General features: G+C 47.2%; 1 protein-coding gene and 1 non-coding gene across 6 annotated transcripts in view; both read right to left on the reverse strand.

Moving 5' to 3' along the window:
* Positions 1–3596, reverse strand: part of WIPI2 (WD repeat domain, phosphoinositide interacting 2) — a 43767-nt gene extending 40171 nt beyond the window's left edge. For 3 of the 5 annotated variants that reach the window (XM_021675976.2, XM_021675975.2, XM_021675974.2), the window contains exon 1: positions 3518–3596. In XM_021675976.2, coding sequence (XP_021531651.2) covers positions 3518–3591 — 74 coding nt within the window. In that variant the 5' untranslated portion in view covers positions 3592–3596. Of the gene's footprint in view, positions 1–850; positions 905–3517 lie in introns of all 5 variants that reach the window. The other 2 variants (XM_021675978.2, XM_021675977.2) reach the window with 1 other exon arrangement.
* A 7671-nt stretch (positions 3597–11267) lies between these two features.
* Positions 11268–11373, reverse strand: LOC135275128 (U6 spliceosomal RNA). The gene has a single exon (XR_010342845.1). It is a non-coding gene; the product is annotated as a U6 spliceosomal RNA (small nuclear RNA).
* Positions 11374–22394: the final 11021 nt, after the last annotated feature.

The raw sequence follows: 22394 nt of genomic DNA on the forward strand, positions 1-22394 counted from the left end.
TGGGTCACACAAGTCCTGATGACGAGTCAGTCTCCTTTCCAGTGGTCACTGCTGTTGGACAATATCCTCCTCAGTCACCCCCTGCCCTCCTCCAACATACCCTCCTGCAGAGCAGGCAGAATGACTTAACATTTTCAGGGTGAAGGATCTTAACAACCATCTTCAGGCCGGGCACAATGGCTCATGCCTGTAATCCCAATACTCTGGAGGCTGAGGCAGGAAAATAGCTTGAAGCCAGAAGTTCGAGACCAGCCTGGTCAACAGAGCAAGACCCTGTGCCTACAAAAACTAAAATTAGCCAGATGTGGGGGCCCATGCCTACAGTCCCATTTTCTCGGGAAGCTGAGGCAGGAGGACCGCTTGAGCCCCGGAATTCAAGGATGCAGTGAGCTATGATCATTACAATTGTGCCACTGCACTCTAGCCTGGGCAAAAGTGAGACTCCATCTCAAATACAAAAACCAAAACCCTTGATTAACAGATGAGCAAAGAGAGGAGAGCAGTACCTTTCCAGCACAATGACATAAACTAGAAGAGACATGGTGGAAGCAAACAGGTTTCTCCTATTGTCTCCAGACACTTCAGAACATAAATTCTGCAAACACAAGACTTGGAAAGTCAAGTCCCTTCTTTATCCCTTTAACACATGGCGTTTAAAACAGACATTGCTACATCACTAACTTCCCACAAGTTGCAGTGTCCACCGGAAAAATTTAGTCCTTGATATTTCCATTTAAGATTCAAGTGATCCTCTGCCACTTATTAATTTCACTTCAATTTCAGAAAGCCAAAAAGTCCTCTAACATAAACCTTCCAAGGTGATCGTTCAGAAACCAGGGTTGGAACTAACCAGACAACAGTGCGATGGCCAGGACCAGTTGCTCTTGATCCCCTTTTCACTGCTCTAGGTAAAAAAAAAACAAAAAAACACAAAAACAAAAACAGATGGTAAAACGCAAATAAAACTTATTTACATTTTTAAGATAAGAATCATGAGAAAGTACAACATTGGAAATCATATTACCAGTACAAGAAGAAGGCAGGACAGTTACAGTTTGGTATGTAACGACTACAGAAAGAATTTAAAAGACAAAAAAAGTGAAATGACCCTATAACTAATATATATTCTAGTAAGTGAACTGGCTTCCAAATTTTCTCACCGAATACAGTCAATGTGAGTTCTAGACGGACATTCTTTGTCTTGCTAAAAATGTTGTTCCTCAATAAATTCTGGAGATTAAGAAGGAAAAGGTAAAAGCCATTAAAGCTCCCTCCGGGAACTTCTCTGTTTCTTTCAATGGTAGATTTAAAACAAATCACAGTCATTTTGGCCTAGTCAGCTTTTGGTATAATCCTAACTTACTCTTCATTCTAATTTAGGGTTACACGACATCAAGGTCTCTCTGACAAGTCAAAGTTATGAAATCTCAAAGTTACAGAAATCTCTTGAACATAATAACTTCAGGGCACATAGAAAAGTGGGTAAGTGTGAAAATTTCCAAGTGTGAAAAGATCCTATTTCAGGCCAGAGTGACATTCTTCTACTACACTGGGAACTTGGCAGTCTAGCTGAAATCACAGCAAAAGAGAATGCTTTCCTTTATTTGATTTCATTCTGATATAAATAATTGGTGAAAAACTGAAAGAGTGGTCGATGATGTTTTGGAAACTCTCTAATTTATACAAGGCATAAAACCCCCTACTACCATTTCTTACTGGTCTCAAAATACTGTGGGCTTGGGCTTCAAAACCAAATCACAATTGGTTTGGAATGTCCTCTTCCCTATCTGGATTTAACATAGTCTATTCCACTTCAACTGCAACAGGTTGTCTGAAATGTTTCTGTTGTCTGGCTTTTGGTCACATTGAACACTACAGTATTTGGGAGTTTTAATCTTTACATGTCGTTATGCTATGATTTCTAAATTCACTGTCTTCAGAATTCTACTCCATAGGTAGAAAAAAACAGCATGGCAGAGCAGAAATAATATTGGAAGAGAACTCAGGAGGCTAGACTCTACTCCTGCCCCCACTCCACAATTAACCAATTCTAAGACCCAGGCCAGCTCAGAACCTTTCAGAATGAGTTCCTCATCTGTGGTGGGATGAGGCGATCTGCCCCTTCCAATTCTCATACAGTCCAACTGTGCGACTGTCTTCACAGCTTTGCGACAGTGCTATTGAACACCTGCTGCACACCATCCACTGGATATTGGCCATTCTAAACTTCTAATTTCCTAAAAAATCTAATTTACTGCTTTAATTCCACTCAGGCAGTAACAACTCAACCAATTACTTAGTAAGAAGCCAAATGACCCACTCCTCCTCCTCTTTCATCACTTCCTCTTACTCACTTCCAAGATGGCTCTCCTCCCTTCCAACCCCATAAGTCATCCTTCTCTCTCCAGAAAGCTCATCTATTAACCATCCTCACAAGTCCTCCTCCCAGGAATCTGAAGACCCAGCTTCTAACTCACATCAGTGTGGACAAACAGCGTTCCGAATGCATGGGCTAGCACTAAGGTCTTCTCTTGCCCTGAGGATGACCCACCCCCTAGAGCTCCGAGACCCCTGGGGCACTGGTCTGTAACGCCTCTCTTGGCTCAGGTTCTCCCTAGGTAGGTCAGATGCCAAGGTTATTGCTAAGTTTGTTCCTTGCTGGAGACGACATCAAAGTTACCTGCCAAAAAGAACAGTGAGGGCCGGGCGCCGTGGCTCACGCCTGTAATCCCAGCACTTTGAGAGGCCGGGGTGGGCGGATCACTTGAGGTCAGGAGTTCGAAACCAGCCTGGCCAACATGGTGAAATCCGGTCTCTACTAAAAATACAAAACAATCAGCCGAGTATGGTGGCGGGCACCTGTAATCCTAGCTACTTGGGAGGCTGAGGCAGGAATGCTGCTTGAACCAGAAGGTGGAGGTTGCAGTGATCTCAGATCCCGCTACTGCACTCCAGCCTGGGTGACAGAGACTCCCTCTCAAAAAAAAAAAAAGGAACAATGAGAAACGAAGAACAGAACATCAGAAAGAGAGAAGGGGCCTTAAGACGATGATGAAGAGACAATAAGAAGGAGCTGATTCAGAGAAGACTGAGTACGAGACGCTAAGCAAAAAGCAGGGAGAGGAGAGAAGAGGAAGCGACTCACTCCCACCGCTCCACAGGCGACCTAGACAAGCCAAGCCCCAAAGTTTGGCCCCAACTTTGCGAGAAGTAGTGAGGTGTAAAGCCAGGGGGCCTCCCCGCAGAAGGGTGAAAGCAGCCCCCTCTCCACCACCTCTCCCGCCCCGAGGCCGCAGCTGCAGGGCAGCAGCCGAGGGTCTCCCTGGAGGGCGCCCCTCCCTGCGCGCCCCGGGCCCGCCCCTGGGGACGCCTCTGCCCGCCTTGGCCCACAGGGAGGCCGAAACTGCGACTCCGCTGAGCTTGGCAGCAAGGACCTCCCCACACTGCCAAGGCCTAGGACCGACCCCGGCCTCACCCCGACCCCAACTCCCGACCCTGACCCTGACCATGGCCTTACGTGTTGTCCTGGTTGAAGTTGGCGAAGAGCAGCTGGCCGGCGCCGGCCTCCCCGCTCTGGCTCGCCAGGTTCATGGCTGGGCGCGCGGCGGGTGGGCCCGGCCGGGGAAGGCGCGCGCGGGCGCGCGAGGGCGGGTCAGGCTGCACTCAGGGTCGGCGCCGGGCCCCGCTCGCCGCCTCCGTCGCCGCCACTCGCCGCCCCAGGATCAATCGCCGCCTCATCCCCGCTCTTGTTTATGCTCCGGAGCCGGGGCGCCCGGTGCGCCTGCGCGACCCCGCCCCTCGCGACGCACGGCCTCGCACAGCGCAGGCGTACTGTGGAGGCCCCGCCCTCTCACCTCCTGCCCGGGCTCGGGTTCTGGTGGATCACGCACGCGTGGGGACGCGTAGGGGCACGCAGGGCCTGGCTGAGGGCGCGACGCGGCCGCGCATGTGCATGGGGAAGAGCTGGCGGGAGTCTATTCTCTGCGTACAGTCACTCAATCGCGGCGCGCGGTGGTTCACGCCTGTAATCCAGCACTTTGAGAGGCCAAGGTGGGTGGATCATTTGAGCTCAGGAGCTCGAGACCAGCCTGGCCAACATGGTGAAACCCCGTCTTTACTAAAAATACAAAAATTATCTGGGCGTGGTGGCGGGCGTCTGTAGTCCCAGCTACTCCGGAGGCTGGGGCAGGACAGTTGCTTGAACCCGGAAGGAGGAGGTTGCAGTGAGCCGAGATCACACCACTGCATTCCAGCCTGAGTGATAGAGCGAGACTCTGTCTAAAAAGAGAAAGAAAAAAAATCTCATTGGGCCCTCCGCTTGCCAATTACTGCTGGATTCTTCTGCACATTACCTTATCATTTTATTATTATTATTATTAATATTATGAGATGGAGTCTCACTCTGTAGCCCAGGCTGGAGTGCAGTGGTGCGATCTCGGCTCAGTGCAGCCTCCGCCTCCAGGGTTCCAGTTCAAGCAATTCTCCTACCTCAGCCTCCCAAGTAGCTGAGATTACAGGCACGAGCCACCATGCCCAGCTAATTTTTGTATTTTTAGTAGAGACGGGGTTTTACCATGTTGGCCAGTCTAGTCTTGAACTCCTGACCTCATGATCCACCCTCCTCGGCCTCCCAAAGTGCTGGGATTACAGATGTGAGCCACCTCACCCGGCCCATTTTGTTATTATTTTCTTTTTTTACTGTCCTCTGAAGAGAAGAAATTTGGTTTAACCATTTTATTATTTTTAAAGACAAAGTCTCGCTCTCTTGCCCAGGCTTGCAGTGCAGAGGCACAATCACAGCTCACTGCAGCCTCGAACTCATGGGCTCAAGAGATCCTCCTGCCTCAGCCTCCCAAGTAACTGAGAACACAGGCGCCCACCACTTTGCCCTGCTAACTTTTAAATTTTTTGTAGAGATGGAGGTGGGGGGGAGGTCTCACTATGTTGCCCAGGCTAGTCTCGAACTCCTAGCCTCAAGTGATGCTCCCGCCTCAGCCTCTCAAAACGCTGAGATTACAGTTGTGAGCCACCACGACCAGCCGCATTATCTTATTTGATGCCCACTACAATCCTATGTAGAGAATAGTACATCTTAATTTACAGATTTGGAAATCGAGGCTCGGAAATAATAATCTATTTGCCAAGCACTAGATCTGACACTGGAATGTCCTTGTTTCTCCAAGGTCCATGCTTTCTGGGTTCCTGGGACAGGATCATCCCTTAAATTTATTCATTCAACAGTACTTTGACACACCTCTCATTCGAACTAAATAGGCCTCCTTTCCCTCAGAGAAGTTATAGTAGGGGAGATATTTAAATATCATTAGAAGGCTGGGCTCAGTGGCTCTCACCTGTAATCCCAGCACTTTTGGGAGGGGGTTAATCACCTGAGGTCGGGAGTGGATCACGCTGAGGTGGGTGGATCATGAGACCAGGACTTTGAGACCAGCCCGGCCAACATGATGAAGGTCTGTCTCTACTAAAAATACAAAATTTAGCTGGGTGTGGTGGCAGGCGCCTGTAATCCCAGCTACTTAGAAGGCTGAGGTGGGAGAATCAATTGAGCCCAACAGATGGAGGTTTCAGTTACCCAAGATTGCGTCACTGCACTCCAGCCTGGATGGATGACAGAGCAGAAGAAAAAAAGGCCAGGCATGGTGACTCACGTCTGTAATCCCAATACTTTGGGAGGCTGAGGCAGGTGGATCACCTGAGGGCATGAGTTCGAGATTAGCTGGCACAACATGGTGAAACGCTGTCTCTACTAAAAATGTAAAAATTATCTGGATGTGGTGGCACGCCCTTGTAATCCCAGCCACTCAGGAGACTGAGGTGGGAGAATTGCTTGAACCTGGGAGGTGGAGGCTACAGTGAGCCGAGATTGAACCAGTGCACTCCAGCCTTGGCAACAGAGTGAGACCCCCGTCTCAAAAAATAAAATAAACACATAAATATAATTAGAAACTCAGGGGTATGACAAACACATATGGAAGTCATCCAACCTAGATTTAAAGGACAGGGACTGTGTTGAGAAGGCTCCCAGAAGAGATGAGACTTGAAGTTTGATTAAGTAGTCTAACAGGATGAAAACACTGTATGGAAAGGGCTTGGGGATGAGGGTGTGACCTGATCAAAGAACTCTGTATTCAAAGTGGAAATGCAGACACAAGGCAAGATTTGGCAGGCGAGACAGGAGGTGGCCAGATCAAGCTGGGTGCTGTTACACAAGGAACTGATCATTATCTGATTATTGTCCATAAGAGCAATGGTCTGCCATTAAAGACAGACGGGAAAATGGAATGATCCTATGAGTGCTTAAAGAAGTTAATTCTAACCATAGGGTCAGGAATGCATTGGAAATCATTGATGAAAGGGTGGTCTTTTCAATAAAATCCCCCTACCTTACACCATATCCAAAAATTAATTTAAGATAGATTATAGTCCTAGACGTGAGAGGTAAAAACAACAAAATTTCTAGAAGAAAACGAGAATGCCTTCGTGATTTTGGGATAAACAAAGTCATCTAGACAGGTACTTTAAGGCAGGCATGTTGGCTCGTCCCTATAATCTCTACACCTTGGGAGGCTGAGGCAAACAGATTGCTTGAGGCTAGGAGTTTGAAACGAGACTAGGCAACATAGGCAACCCACTCTCAACAAGAATACAAAAATTAGCTGGGTGTGGTGGTCTGTGCCTGTGGTCCTAGCTCCTCCAGAGGCTAAGGCAGGAGGATGGCTTGAGCCTGGGAGTTTGAGCCTGCAGTGAGCTACGATCGCACCACTGCACTCCAGCCTGCGCGACAGAGCGAGATCCTGTCTCAAAACAAAACAAGTTCTTTAAAAAGTACTAATCACAAAATAAAAGATTGGCCTTCATCAACGTTGAGAAAAATGGCCTGTTCATCAAGAGACCATTAGGAGAGGATGACAAGGCAAGCCTTAGGGATACATATGTTTGCAACATATATTTTTGATAAATGACTCACACCCAGAACTTCTACACATCAATAAGAAAAATATAGACAGCTCTTTTTTTTAACTAGGCAAAAATATATGAACACAAACACTTCACAAAACAGGATATCACAATGGTTAATGAGCACCTGAAAAGGTGATCATCATTAATACTCATTAAGAAAATGCAAATTAAGGCCAGTCATGGTGGCTCACTCCTGTAATCCCAGCACTTTGGGAGGGTGAGGCAGGCAGATAACCTGAGGTAAGGAGTTTGAGATCAGCCTGGCCAACATGCTGAAACCCCGTCTCTACTAAAAATACAAAAATTAGCCAGGTGTGCTGGCGTGCACATGTAATCTCAGTTACTCTGGAGGCTGAGGCAGGAGAATTGCTTGAACTCAGGAGGTGGAGGTTGCAGTGAGCTGAGACTGTACCACTGCACTCCAGCCTGGGCAACAGAGTGAGACCCTGTCTCAAAAAAAAAAGATTGAGAGGATCAATTTCTATGTTTATTCAAAGAAACCGTAAACATCAGTTCCATGGGATAATTGGGCTTGTTCCACCTAAAGAACTAAACCCTAAACCCTGGGCCTCCTTTACTGGTGGCCAAGTCATCTAGTTTTTTTGTTTTGTTTTTGTGTTTTAGACAGAGTCTCCCTCTGTCACTCAGGCTGGAGTGCAGTGGCGCAATCTAGGGTCACTGCAACCTCCGCCTCCCGGGTTCAAGTGATTCTCTGCCTCAGCCTCTTGAGTAGCCAGGACTACAGGCGCACGCCACCATGCCTGGCTAACTTTTTTGTATTTTTAGTAGAGACAGGGTTTCACCATGTTGACCAGGGTGATCTTGATCTCCTAACCTTGTGATCCACCTGCCTCAGCCTCCCACAGTACTGGGATTATAGGCATGAGCCACCACACCCGGCCTCACTTGTCCAGTTTTTGTTTCACTGCTCTATCATCTGTGTGATACTGGAAACAGCTGGAAGGTGTTGCTGGAGAGCAGGCTGGGTTTCTGCCAGGGACGTGATCTGCGTGTCACTCAGGAATGCACCTGCATGTCTCAGCTCACCTGGAGATAGCATCAGCTGACATTCCTGATGGCGTGGAGAGCAGGAAGGATGCTCAGGGGCTTCTATCACCACTTTGGGATTCCTCCAGGTGACTGGCCCGATGCCAAGCTCAGAGAGAAGAGACCTGCTTTCAATGTGACAGCAGAAGCATCATCTGCAGGTTTGTGGAGTCTCCTTATGTGCAACCTTTGGAGCTGAGCAATCCTCCCACAGACAAGTTCCTAAATAAACTTGTGGGATAAACAGCTGGCATGGAGGAGGGAACTAAGGACTGGAGTGAAAGGGCACATGAGATGAGGCAGTGGGGGAGGGGTTGGACATGCAGAATACCAAATCAGACAGGTGTATTGGGGTTCAAACCCTGGCACAGCTCTCAGGGGGTATATGACCTCATATCAGTCACCTAACCTCACTGAGCATCAGTCTCTTCTCTTCTCTTCTCTTCTCTTTTTTGAGATGGAATTTCGATCTTGTTGCCCAGGCTGGAGTACAATGGAGCGATCTTGGCTCACCTCAACCTCTGCCTCCTCCTGGGTTCAAGCAATTCTCCTGCCTCAGCCTTCTGAGTAGCTGGGATTACAGGTACCTGCCACCACACCCGGCTACTTTTTGTATGTAGAGATGAGGTTTCACCATGTTGGCTAGGCTGGTCTCAAACTCCCAACCTTGTGATCTGCCCGCCTCAGCCTCCCAAAGTGCTGGAATTACAGGAGTAAATAAGCCATTGCACCCGGTCACAGTTTCCTTAAAAAGAAGGGCTACAGCCGGGCGCGGTGGCTCACGCCTGTAATCCCAGCACTTAGGGAGGCCAAGGCGGGTGGATCACCTCAGGTCAGGAGTTCAAGACCAGCCTGGGCAGCACAGTGAAACCCTGTCTCTACTAAAACTATAAAAAATTGGCCAGGCGCGGTGGCTCACGCCTGTAATCCCAGCACTTTGGGAGGCCGAGGCGAGTGGATCACGAGGTTAAGAGATCGAGACCATCCTGGTCAACATGATGAAACCCCGTCTCTACTAAAAATACAAAAAATTAGCTGGGCATGGTAGCGCGTGCCTGTAATCCCAGCTACTCAGGAGGCTAAGGCAGGAGAATTGCCTGAACCCAGGAGGCAGAGGTTGTGGTGAGCCGACATCGCGCCATTGCACTCCAGCCTGGGTAACAAGAGCGAAACTCCGTTTCAAAAAAAAAAAAAATTAGCCGGGTGTGGTGGCAGGTGCCTGTTGTCCCAGCTACCCCAGAGACTGAGGCAGGAGGATTGCCTGAACCCGGGAGGCAGAGGTTGCAGTGAGCCAAGATCATACCACTGCACTTCAGCCTGGGCAACAGAGGAGACTCAATCTCAAAAAAAAAAAAAAAAAAAAAAGGCTTATGGCTGGGCATGATGGCTCATGCCCATAATCCCAGCACTTTAGGAGGACGAGTCGGGTGGATCACCTGAGGTCAGGAGTTCAAGACCAGCCTGGACAACATGGTGAAACCCCGTCTCTACTGAAAATACAAAAAATTAGCCAGGTGTGGTGACGCATGCCTGTAATCCCAGCTACTCAGGAGGCTAAGACAGGAGAATTGCTTGAACCTGGGAGGTGGAGGTTGCAGTGAGCCAAGATCACACCACTGCACTCCGGCCTGGGTGATAGAGCAAGACTCCATCTCAAAAAAAAAAAAAAAAAAAAGGGCTAGAATATCTCATCTCCTAAGAATGCTATTAAGATAGGATGGGGGTTGGAGGAAAGGGGGTAATGATTGACAAAGGGTACAAAATCTCAGTGACAGGAGGAATGCTTTTTTGAGAACTATTGCACAGCTTGGTGAATGTAATTAACAACAGTGTATAGTACATTTCAAAACTGTGAAGAGGTCAGGCGTGGTGGCTCATGCCTGTAACCCCATCACTTTGAAAGGCCGAGGTGGGAGGATCACTTGAGCTCTGGAGTTACAAACCAGTCTTGGCAATATAGTCGGGCTCCATCTCTACAAAACAAATTAAAAAATTACCCAGCCATGATGGCATGCAGCTCTAGTCCCAGCTACTTGAGAGGCTGAGGTGGGAAAATTTCTTGAGCTGGGAGGTTGAGGCTGCAGTGATCCGTGATCATGCCACTGCACTTCAGCCTAGGTGACAGAGTGAGATCCTGTCTCAAAAACAAACAAAAAAAAGTTAAGAAAATAAATTTTAAATGTCCTCACCACCAAAAAATATAAGTATTTGAGGTGGTGGATATAGTAATTAGTTTGATTTAATTATTCCATATTGTATGCATAAGTCATAACATCATGCTGTACACCATAAATACACACATGGTCAATGTACAATAAAATAAAAAAATTTAAAGCATAACAATGGAAAAAAATAGATTGAATGCATAAGAGGAAATGCTTCCAGAACAGTGGAGCAAGAATCTCCGAAAACCTGCTTCTCCATAAAAGCAAAGAGAACACTGACAAAAATGGTCAAAATCAACTTCCTCAGACCTGGAAATTATCTAAAGGCTTGCAGCAATTTGAAGAGCATGTGTTCAAGTAAAAGGGCTGAATCTCAGTATAAACACTGATTTTGTAGCATTTTAATTTGCCCTAAAAGCATCCCTGTTTCCCAGATCCATGAAAATCTGCCAGCTTTTAACCAAGATAGCTGTGAAAACAAGTATCCTGCCAGCCACTGGAAGAGGCAGGCTGGGCTTGGAGCTCCCTAAAGGCCCCATCCCCAGAGAACTGTCACTATTTGACTTGTCTGGCAGTTTGCTGGAAAATGCCATTCTCAAAGCTTATCTTTTTTTGATCCAAGAGTTTTCCAGTATCTGTGTGACTAGCCCTATGTCCAAGGCATTTGTCCAGAACAATCAGTGGCAATTGTTTAACATTGCAACTACCTGATATGGTGTAATCAGTTGGGGCCAATAAGAAACTGACCAAATTTTTTTAAAAGGAGTAAGTGGGAAACAGGATGTCAATAAGATACTTTAAAAAGTTCCTGCTGTGTTTCCAAGAATCCAGTGGGCTATATGTACGTGCAGGGCTGGGCACACACCCAGGAAGACCTGAGAAGATCCTAAATTCTCACCTCTAGCTGACCTTGAAAGCCTGCACAAGAGGAAATGAAGGCTAAGGCAGAGTTGTAAGTTGCCTGCTGGAATATTAAAGACATGCGTCAACACGCACACACTTCCTCAGAATATGCTGCAAAAGTTAATGGTTCAAAGCTTTTAAAAAGGTCTCTTTAATTTTTTAAATAAATTTTTTAAAAACATGTAATAATTCACGAATTTGTGTGTAATCCTTGTGCAAGGGTCAGATAATTTTCTCTGTATCATTTTAATTTTAGTATATGTGCTGCCAGAGCAAGTACATGTCTAGGCAGATCTCTGTTCAATTATTAGCTGACCACTGAGATAACTAAGCAAAGTCTTCAGTTGTTGCACAGAACAAAGAACACAGATTTTACAGAATTAAGTCCAGAGAAGTCACTAAACAACCACCATCAACAAGAAGCAACAACAACATGAAACCCCAGGGAGTAGGGAGAAAGGAATCTGATTTCCAGAAATGCCATATTGTTTGCTTGTTTGTTTGTTTATTTTTGTAGCAACAGGGTCTTCCTATGTTGCCCAGGCTGATCTCAAACTCCTGGGCTCAAGCAATCCTCCTATCTCAGCCTTCCAAAGTGCTGGGATTACAAGCATGATCCACTGCACCCGGCCATAAAGTATGATGTTTGCTAGGCTAGGTATATTGACTGCATTTTGACTTATGATATTTTCAACTTAAAATAGGTTTATCAAGACATAATTCTATTGTAAGTTGAGGAGTATTTGTATATGCATAATGGCAGTCCCCGAAGGATAGGATTAAGAAAAGGGAGCAAAGAATATTAGAAGAAATAGAGGGTGAAAACTTCCTGAGTTTGATTTTAAAAACATTAATCTAAATGTTTGAAAAATTTTATGAACTCCAAATAGGATAAACTAAAAAGCAATCCACAACTAGGCACATAATAGTCAAACTGTTGAAAGTCAATGAGAATCATAAAAGCATCAAGAAAGGGTGTCTCATTACATATAATGAGTATGTAATTAGTCATAACCTTCAATAGAATTAACAGCTGAGTTACTATCAGAAAAGATGGTCATGATCCAGTTTTCCCAGCACTAATTTTTTTGCAAAGGCAATTCTTTCCCCCTCAACTTGAAACACTTGTCAAAACTATAAGGGCTTCCTTCTGGACTCTTGATTCTATTCTATTGATCTAATATCTATCCTTATGCTAGTAATACACTGTCTTGATTACTGTAGCTTTTTCTTTTAGAGACAGGGTTGCTCAGGCTGGAGTGCAGTGGCTATTCACAGGGGTGATCCGCTACTGATCAGCATGGGAGTTTTGACCTGCTCCGTTTCCGGAGCCAGTTCACCGCTCCTTAGGCAACCTGGTGGTCCCCTGCTCCTGGGAGCTAACCACATTGATGCCGAACTTAATGTGGACACCTGATTGGCATAGCGCACTACAGCCCAAAACTCCTGGATTCAAGCGATTCCCCAGCCTCAGCCTCCTGAGTAGCTGGGACTACAGGCATGAGCCACCATGCCCAGCAATTACTATAGCTTTGTAGTAAGTTTTAAAACTCGAAAGTTGTGAGACCTCTAACTTGGTACATCTTTTTCCAGATTGTTTTAACTATTCCAGGTTTCTTAATTTTCATAGGAACTTTAGGGCCAGCTTGTCAGTTTTCATAAAACTACAGTCAGAATTCCGATAGGAATTGTGTTGACCCTGTAGATAATTTTTGAAAGAACTGGCATCTTAACAATATTAAATCCTAGGCATGGTGGCCCATGACTGTAGTGCCAGGTACTTGGGAGGCTGAAATAGAAGTATCATTTGATACTTCAGAAGCTCAAGTCCACCCTGGGCAACATAGCAAGACCCTCATCTCTAAAAACAAAAACAGCTGGGCGCGGTGGCTCACGCCTGTAATCCCAGCACTTTGGGAGGCTGAGGTAGATAGATCACCAGAGGTCAGGAGTTCGAGATCAGCCTGAGTGACCAACATGGAGGAAACCCTGTTTCTACTAAAAATACAAAAGTAACTAGGCATGGTGGTGCATGCCTATACACCCAGCTACTCGGGAGGCTGAGGCAGGAGAATCACTTGAATCCGGGAGGCAGAGGTGGTGGTGAGCTGAAATCTCACCCTTGTGCTCCATGGGCAACAGAGCAAAACTCCGTCTCAAAAGAAAAAAAAAAGCCAAAACTCACAATATTAAGTCTTTTTGATCCATGAATATGGAATGTCTTCCCATTTATTTAGGCCTTTGATTTCTTTCAACAATGTTCTGTGGTTTTCAATATACACATCTTGCAGTTTGTTTGTTTGTTTATTGATTGATTGACTTGAGATGGAGTCTCTGTCTGTCTCCCAGGCTGGAGTACAGTGGCGCGATAGCTCATTGCAACCTCCGCCTCCTGGGTTCAATCGATTCTCATGCCTCAGCCTCCCGGGTACCTAGGATTACAGGTGTGCGCCACCACGTCTGGCTAGTTTTTGTGTTTTCAGTAGAGAAGAGGTTTTGCCATGTTGGCCAAGTTGGTCTGGAACTCCTAATCTCAAGTGATCCAACTGCCTCAGCCTCCCAAAGTGTGGGGATGACAGGTGTGAGACAATGTGCTCGGCCCAAAATTGGCATTCTTTAAATGTTTGGTAGCATTTACCAGTGAAGCCTGTAAGATAGGTCATGCTATCCTACTCCTTCCCTCCCTTCCTTCCTTCCTTCCTTCCTTCCTTCCTTCCTTCCTTCCTTCCTTCCTTCCTTCTTTCTTTCTTTCTTTGTTTCTTTCTTTCTCTCGAGACAGAGTCTCACTCCATCACCCTGGCTGGAGTGCAGCGGCACAATCTCTGTTCACAGCAACCTCCGCCTCTCAGGTTCAAGTGATACTCTGGCCTCAGCATTCTGAGTAGCTGGGACTACAGGCTTATGCCACCACTCCTAGCTATTTTTTTTGATATTTTTAGTAGAAATGGGGTTTCCATGTTGCCCAGGCTGGTCTTGAACTCCTGACCTCAAGTGATCCGCTGGCCTCGGCCTCCCAAAGTGCTAGGATTACAGGCATGAGCCACCATGTCCAGCCTATCCTATCTCTTTGCATGTCTCATAGTTTTGTCTTGAAAGCCGGACTTTTTTTTTTTTTTTTTCTGAGATGGAGTCTGGCTGTATCGCCAGGCTGGAGTACAGTGGCAAGATCCCAGCTCACTGCAACTTCCGTTTTCTGGTTTCAAGCAATTCTCCTGCCTCAGCCTCGCAAGTAGCTGGGACTACAGGCATGCACCACCATGCCTGGCTAATTTTTTGTATTTTTAGTAGAGATGGGGTTTCACCACGTTGGCCAGGACGGTCTCAATCTCTTGACCTCATGATCCGCCCACCTCGGACTCCCAAAGTGCTAGGATTACAGGTGTGAGCCACTGCACCTGGCCAGCTGGACGTTTTAGATAATATATTTTAGCAACTCTGACACTTGATTACCCCAACTCCAGCCAGGGGTTGTGGTCACTGTTGTTTACTGGATCATGTATTGCTTTGTGACTTAGTTGAACAAGTTTCACCATCATGATCCTCATCTCACACTATGCAGACTCTGATGTCCCTGCTCAGATTTTCTCTTTCTGTTTTTACCTTTTAACTTGGCTACCTAGGGGTCACCCCTGGGTCAGCATAAGCCACTTAATGGTTAAAGGTTGTACTTGGCTAGGCACGGTGCCTCATGCCTGTAATCCCAGCACTTTGGGAGGCTGATGCAGGAGGATCACTTGAGCACAGGAATTTAAGACCAGCCTAGGCAACATAGCGAGACCCCCATCTCTTAAAAAAAAAAAAATTGACTGGTGTGGTGGCTCACACCTGTAATCCCAGTACTTTGGGAGGCCAATACAGGAGGATCACTTGAGCCCAGGAATTCAAGACCAGGCTGGGCAACATAGCAAGACCCCATCTCTACAAAAATTTTTAAAAAAATTAGTTGGTCATGGTGGTGCATGCCTGAAGTCCCAGCTACTCGGGAGGCTGAGGTAGGAGGATTGCTTGAGCTCAGGAGTTCAAGGTTGCAGTGAGCTGATTATGTCACTGCCCTCCAGCAGCCTGAGTGACAGGGCAAGACCTCGTCTCTTTGTCTCTCTCAAAAAAAATTGTGCTTAAGCCCCTTGGCCAGTTAGATTTTTGCCCTTTCCCATCAGATATGTATGTGGCTTGGAGGCTGCTATCACAGTTCGGAGTATTTCCCCTTTTGCCTCATTGTCAGCCAGGGACTAGTAGCTTGGCATTCTCCCTGTGCTGTCTCCTGAGAAGTCACAGCCTTGGGCAGGCAGCCTTCCAGATGGCCGGGTATGGCTGTGACGTCATCTTTAAGCCCAGCTTCCTAGGATTCACCGCTGTGCCAGAGCTCCTTATTGTTCACTCTGTGCTGGTCACAGCTTATGCTAAGCCCCCGTTGCCTGTGACGATGGGTCTGGGTGCGTGCGGGGAATGTTTCAGATCTACTCCAGGTGTCAGATTGCTTCGAGTGGGTGCCGCCGAGCACAGGTGCACAGACTGCCTGACCCCCAGTTTGTCTGTGATCCCAGTGGAGAAATTCTTGGCTGTTTCTTTCTTTGGTTCTCTCTCTCTCTTTTTTTTGGAGACAGAGTCTATGGCTGTTGCCCAGGCTGGTGTACAGTAGCTCCATCTTGGCTCACTGCAGCCTCCACCTTCTGGGTTCACCCGATTCTCCTGCCTCAGCCTCCCAAGTAGCTGGGACTAGAGGCACATGCCACCACGCCCAGCTAATTTTTGTATATTTAGTAGAGATGGGGTTTCACCATGTTGGCCAGGCTGGTCTTGAACTCCTGACCTCAGGTGATCTGCCTGCCTCGGCTTCCCAAAGTGCTGGGATTACAGACGTGAGCCACTACACCTGGCCTTAAGTTTCTTTTTAGTCAATGGTGCCTCTTTGCTGCCTGTTTTTATGTCAGGGATTTGTTGGAGAGACTGAAGCCCCTGTTGTACAGACGGTCCCGCATTCTGGATGTGGCCAGTTGTGTTCCTGTGGTTTTGTTTAACACAAAGATAAGAATATTCTTGTCTCTTTTACTTAGAACTAGAGGAAATCTGTTTGGGCAACAAGAGTTCTGTGATTCCCATAGGTTAGAGGGTGTATTGTATTTTAAATTTTGACTTGTGCTGCTAAAAAGTTTGCACTAATTTACAGGCCTCCAACCCTTTATGAAAATGCACCCCCTCCCCCACCAAAAAAAAGAAAAAAGTCCAGGTGCAGTGGCTTACACCTGTAATCCCAGCACTTTGGGAGCCCGAGGCGGGTGGATCATGAGGTCGGGAGATAAGACCATCCTGGCCAACATGGTGAAACCCTGTCTCCACTAAAAATACAAAAATTAGCTGGATGTGGTGGCACGCACCTGTGGTCCCAGCTACTAGGGAGGCTAAGGCAGGAGAATCACTTGAACCCAGGAGGCCGAGGTTGCAGTGAGCCAAAATTGCACCATTACACTCCAGACTGGCAACAGATTGAGACTCTGTGTCAAAAAGAAAAAAAAAAAAAAAAGAAAATGCCATTTCCACCCCAGTCATAAGCTGAATTAACCCTTATTGTGATCTTTTAATTTTTGAAATAGAGACAGGGTCTTGCTCTGTTGTCTGGAACTACTCCTGGGCTCAAGGGATTCTCCCACCTGGGTCTCCCAAAGTGTTGGGATACAGGCACGAGCCACCACACCTGGCCTACTCTGATCTTTTTGAAATTCTTTTAGTTTTTTTGAGATAGGGTCTCACTCTGTCACCTGGGCTGGAGTACAGTGGCACAATCATGACTCATTGCAGCCTTGACCTCCCAGGCTCAAGTGATCCTCCCACCTCAGCCTCCCAAGTAGCTGAGACTACAGGAGCGTGCCACTATGCCAGCTAATTTTTATTTTATTTTTCTGCAGAGATGAGGTTTTGTCATGTTGCCCAAACTGGTCTCAAACTCCTGGGCTCACCTGGGCTTCCCAAAGTGCTGGGATTACAGGCAACAGCCACCGTGCCCGGCCTATTGTGATTTTTTTTTTTTTTTTTTTTGAGAGGGAGTCTCTGTTGCTAGGCTGGAGTGCAGTGACGCGATCTTGGCTTACTGCAACCTCTGCCTCCTGGTTCAAGTGATTCTCCACCACAGCCTCTTGAGTAGCTGGGACTACAGGCATGTGCCACCATGCCCTGCTAATTTTTGTATTTTTAGTAGAGACGGGGTTTCACCATGTTGGCCAGGATGGTCTCGATCTCTTGACCTCGTAATCTGCCCGACTTGGCCTCCCAAAGTGCTGGGATTACAGGCCTGAGCCACCGCACCTGGCCTGTGATCATTCTTAACATGGGATAATTCTACTTCTAGCCACAAGAGGCCACCAAGGCCCAGCATATTGGACCCAAGGGGGCCCTCCTAGGCATGGGGTCCCCTCTTGGGAGGCCGGGATGGCACTATTGTTCTAGAAAATATCTCAGGTCCAGTGATCAGGAGTAGGGGAGTGAGGCTGACAGGGAAGGAGTGGACAAGAGGCTGCGCATGTCAGAGAAGGACCAGGTTGCATTTCAGACCTGGTGGTCAGCTCCTGGAAATTCGAGCCCTGAACATTTCTGTGATTAAAAATGCATGGCAGTTAAAGCTGCCAGTCATCGTTATGGTAGCAGCAGTAGCAGGTGTGCCCTCAAACTCACTTCTTCCTCCCTCTGCTGCGCATGTGCGCGCATGCACACACACGGTACAAAGATATAGAGATGTGCTCTCTCTCTTTTTGTTGGTACGGTTATATATATTTTCAGGGGCTTTTTGTTGGTTAATTGAAGTCTAATTTACATACGGCAAAATTCACCTGTGTTATGTGTATAGTTCTATAATTTTTTTTTTTGCGACGGAGTCTTGCTGTCACCCAGGCTGGAGTGCAGTGATGTAATCTCTGCTCACTGCAACCTCCATCTTCCAGGCTGAAGCGATTCTCCTGCCTCAGCCTCCCGAGAAGCTGGGATTACAGACTCCCAGCCACCACACCCGGCTAATTTTCGTATTTTCAGTAGAGGCAGGGTTTCATCATGTTGGCCAGGCTGGTCAACAAGCAATCTGCCCACCTTGGTCTCCCAAAGTGATGGGATTACAGGCATGAGCCACTGCACCCAGCCTAAACCATTTTTTTCAATTGTGATAGGACATATGTAACATAAAACACCATTTGCAGGTACACAGCTCAGTGGTACTAAGTAAATTTGCTGTGTTGTGCAAGAAGGCAGGTGTAGTTTACTCAATAGGAAACTGCCAAACTGTTCTCCTGAGAGGTTATGTCACTGGGTGGGTAACTAGGGAAGAAGGGCAGGGGTGGGCCAGCCTTCCCCCCAGCAATGCATTAAAGTTCCCTTTATGGCTCACGCCAGTAATCTCAGCACTTTGGGAGGCCGAGGCGGGCAGATCATGAGGTCAGGAGTTTGAGACCAGCCTGGCTAACATGGTGAAACCCCGTCTCTACTTAAAATACAAAAAAATTAGCTGGGTATGGTGGCAGGTGCCTGGTAGTCCCAGCTACTCGGGAGGCAGAGGCAGGAGAATCACTTGAACCTAGGAGGCGGAGGTTACAGTGAGCCGAGATCTCACCACTGCATTCCAGCCTGGGCGACAGAGTGAGATTCTGTCTCAAATAATAATAATAAATAAAAAGGAGTGAACTACTGATGGACACAACTTGGATGGATCTCAAACACATCATGAGGAATCTAGAATGATTCCATTTCTAGTAAGTTCTAGAATAGGCCAAACTAGTCAGAACAGGCAGTGGAGATTGGAACAGGCATGATGGAACTTTCTGAGATTCTTTTTTTTTTTTTGGAGACAGGATCTTGCTCTGTCACCCAGGTTGGAGTGCAGTGGTGCAGTAGCATGATCATAGCTCACTGCAGCCTTGACCTGCCGGGCTTAAGTGATCCTCCCACCTCAGCCTCCTGCCTAACTGGGACCACAGGCACGCCACCAGGCCTCACTAATTTTTGTAGCTTTTCTAGAGACAGGGTCTTGCCATGTTGTCTGGGCTGGTCTCAATCTCCTGGACTCAAGCAATCTGCCCCACCTTGGCCTCCCAAAGTGCTAGGACTACAGGCATGAGTCACCATGCCTGCCCCATCTTTTTTTTTCTTTTTATGCATTTCAAAGTAGCTGGCAAACATCACGATAAGCACTTCAGCATGCATATCATTAGCAGGAGTTGAATATGTGTTTACAGCTTCTTTTTTGGCAGGGGAAATTTACACAGTGAAATGCACAACTCTTGAGTGAACATTCACTGATGGCTAACAAAGGCAGACACATGTGTGAGCCAAAGCCCCTTAAAGAGATATAAAATCAGGCAGGCACGGTAGCTCACGCCTGTCATCCCAGCACTTTGGGAGGCCAAGGTGGGCGGATCAACTGAGGTCAGGAGTTCAGGACCAGCCTGGCCAACATGGTGAAACCCCATCTCTACTAAAAATAAAAAATTAGCCAGGTGTGGTGGTGGGCACATGTAATCCCAGCTACTTGGGAGGCTGAGGCAGGAGAATCTCTTGAAACTGGGAGGCAGAGGTTGTGGTGAGCCAACATCACACCACTGCACTCCAGCCTGGGTGACAGAGCGAGACTCCATCTCCAAAAAAAAAAACAAAAAAAAACCAACTATGTATATATAATCTGGCTGGCCAGGTGCAGTGATTCATTCATGCTTTGGGAGCACTTTGGGAGGCAAAGGTGGGTGGATGGTTTGAGGCCAGGAGTTCGAGATCATCCCAGGCAACATGGTGAAACCCCATCTCTAGTAGAAATACAAAATATTAGCTGGGCATGGTTGCAAGACAGCACCACTGTGCTTCCGCTCGGACTCAGAGTGAGACCCTGTCTCAAAATTTAAAAAAAAAAAAAAAAGGACTGATGAATGGATAAAGGGATAGATAGATACATGATGGGACAATTAGGGTAAGATGCCAGTAGTAGCATCTGGGAGGTGGCTATATGTGTGTTCATGGTACAATTCTGTTAAACTTCTCTGAATGCTTGAAAAAGTACAAGATAAAAATGTTGGCAAAATTAATTGCCAGTGATTTCTCTTTCTGCCTTTTTTTTTTTTGTTTCTGTGTAGAGACAGGGTCTGGCTCTGTTGCCCAGGCTGGAGTGTAGTGGTGTGATCATAGCTTTCTGTAGCCTCAACTTCCTGGGTTCAAGTGATCCTCCTGACTCAACCTCCCCAGTAGCTGGGATTAACATGCCCAGCTAATTAAAAAAATTTTTTGTAGAGCACTTTGGGAGGCCAAGGTGGGTGGATCACCTGAGGTCAGTAGTTCAAGACCAGCCTTGCCAGCATGGTGAAACCCCACCTCTACTAAAAATACAAAAAAAAAAAATTTAGCTGGGCATGGTGGCACACGCCTATAATCCCCAGCTACTTGGGAGGCTGAGCCAGGAAAATTTCTTGAATCTGGGAGGTAGAGGTTGCAGTGAGCAGAGATCATGCCATTGCTCTCCAGCCTGGGTGACAGAGCAAAACTTTATGTCAAAGAAAATTAAAAAAATTTTTTTTTTTAGAGATGGGTCTTACTCTGTTTCCCAGGCTGGTCTCAAACTCCTGAGCTCAAGGGATCTGCCCCGCCTTCGGCCTGCCAAGGTGCTGGGATTACAGATATGAGCTACCTTGTTTGGCTTGATTTCTCTTTCTTAGTAGTACCTAAGAGAAACATGCATCTTATAGGTGATAGTGTTCTAGGTCTGATGAAATATGGTATTATCGTCAAGAAGCTCAGCCAGGCTGGGTTTGGTGACTCACACCTGTAATCCCAACACTTTGGGAGGCTGAGGCGGTTGGATCACTTGAGATCAGGAGTTTGAGACCAGCTTGGCCCACATGGTGAAACCCCGTTTCTACCAAAAATACAAAAAATTAGATAGGCATGAGAATATCTTGAACCCGGTAGGCAGAGATTGCAGTGAGCCGAGATTGTGCCACTGCACGCTAGCCTGAGTGACAGAGCAAGACGACTCTCTCAAACAAACAAACAAAAAGGGCCGGTCTCGGTGGTTCATGCCTGTAATCCCAGCACTTTGGGAGGCTGAGGCAGGCGGATCACGAGATCGGGAGTTCAAGACCAGCCTGGCCAATACGGTGAAACACCAACTCTACTAAAAATACAAAAATTAGCCAGATGTGGTGGCGCACCACTGTAGTCCCAGCTGCTCGAGAGGCTGAGGCAGGAGAAACACTTGAACCTGGGAGGTGGAGGTTGCAGTTAGCCAAGATCACACCACTGCACCCCAGCCTGGGTGACAGAGCCAGACTCCATCTCAAAAACAACAACAACAACAACAAATGAGAAAGATCAGCAGCCAGGAACCAGGATCCTAGGCACTGCCCACGGTGGCCACCACCTACTCCTTTTCTTTGAAAACGCTGGTCTCTGTTTTCTGGAATATCCATTCTCTGATCCCTCAAGTCAACGTGGAACCCCCAGCTCCTGCCCTAAATGGCAGCACCACCTTTTTTTTTTTTTTTTTTTTTTGAGATGGAGTTTCGCTCTTGTTACCCAGGCTGGAGTGCAATGGCGTGATCTCGGCTCACCGCAACCTCCGCCTCCTGGGTGTAAGGTTTGTTCTTGCCGAGTTTAAAAGGAAGAAACTGAGGCCAACACAAGAAGATCCAATATGAAGGAATTTATTCAGGCTCCCGGGCGAGGTTCCACGGTCTGACAGGAGGGGCCTGAGAAGTCGCGCGGACTCCTCTTAGACGTGGCGTTTTATAGGGAGTGAAGGAGCTCGATTGGTTGTGGGAGAGCAGGACTGCTATTGGGTAAGGTTACAAGCCTTTGTTTGCATACAGGACTTGGCTGCTATTGGTTAGAATTACTCGGCTGCTATTGGCTAGAAAGACTCGGCTGCTATTGGCTAGAAAGACTTGGCTGCTTATTGGCTAGAATCACAAGACCCGGCTTGCATACTGGGTTCTTTAAGGGAAAGCCAGGATGTGCAAGAAAGAGAAAAGGGAACAACTACCTGAGCATGTCCGAGCTTTCGGAAAAAAGGCAGGGGGGGTGTGCGTCCGAGCTCCCGGTGAGGCAGCCGGCCTTACACTGGGTTCAGGCAATTCTTCTGCCTCAGCCTCCTGAGTAGCTGGGATTACAGGCACGTGCCACCATGCCCAGCTAATTTTTTGTATTTTTAGTAGAGACGGGGTTTCACCATGTTGACCAGGATGGTCTCGATCTCTTGACCTCGTGATCCACCCGCCTTGGCCTCCCAAAGTGCTGGGATTACAGGCGTGAGCCACCGCGCCTGGGTAGGCCCACCTTTTT

Source organism: Aotus nancymaae, unplaced genomic scaffold (genome assembly GCF_030222135.1).
Source record: "Aotus nancymaae isolate 86718 unplaced genomic scaffold, 86718_ANA_hifiasm-v0.15.2.pri h1tg000015l_0, whole genome shotgun sequence".
Lineage (NCBI taxonomy): Eukaryota > Metazoa > Chordata > Mammalia > Primates > Aotidae > Aotus > Aotus nancymaae.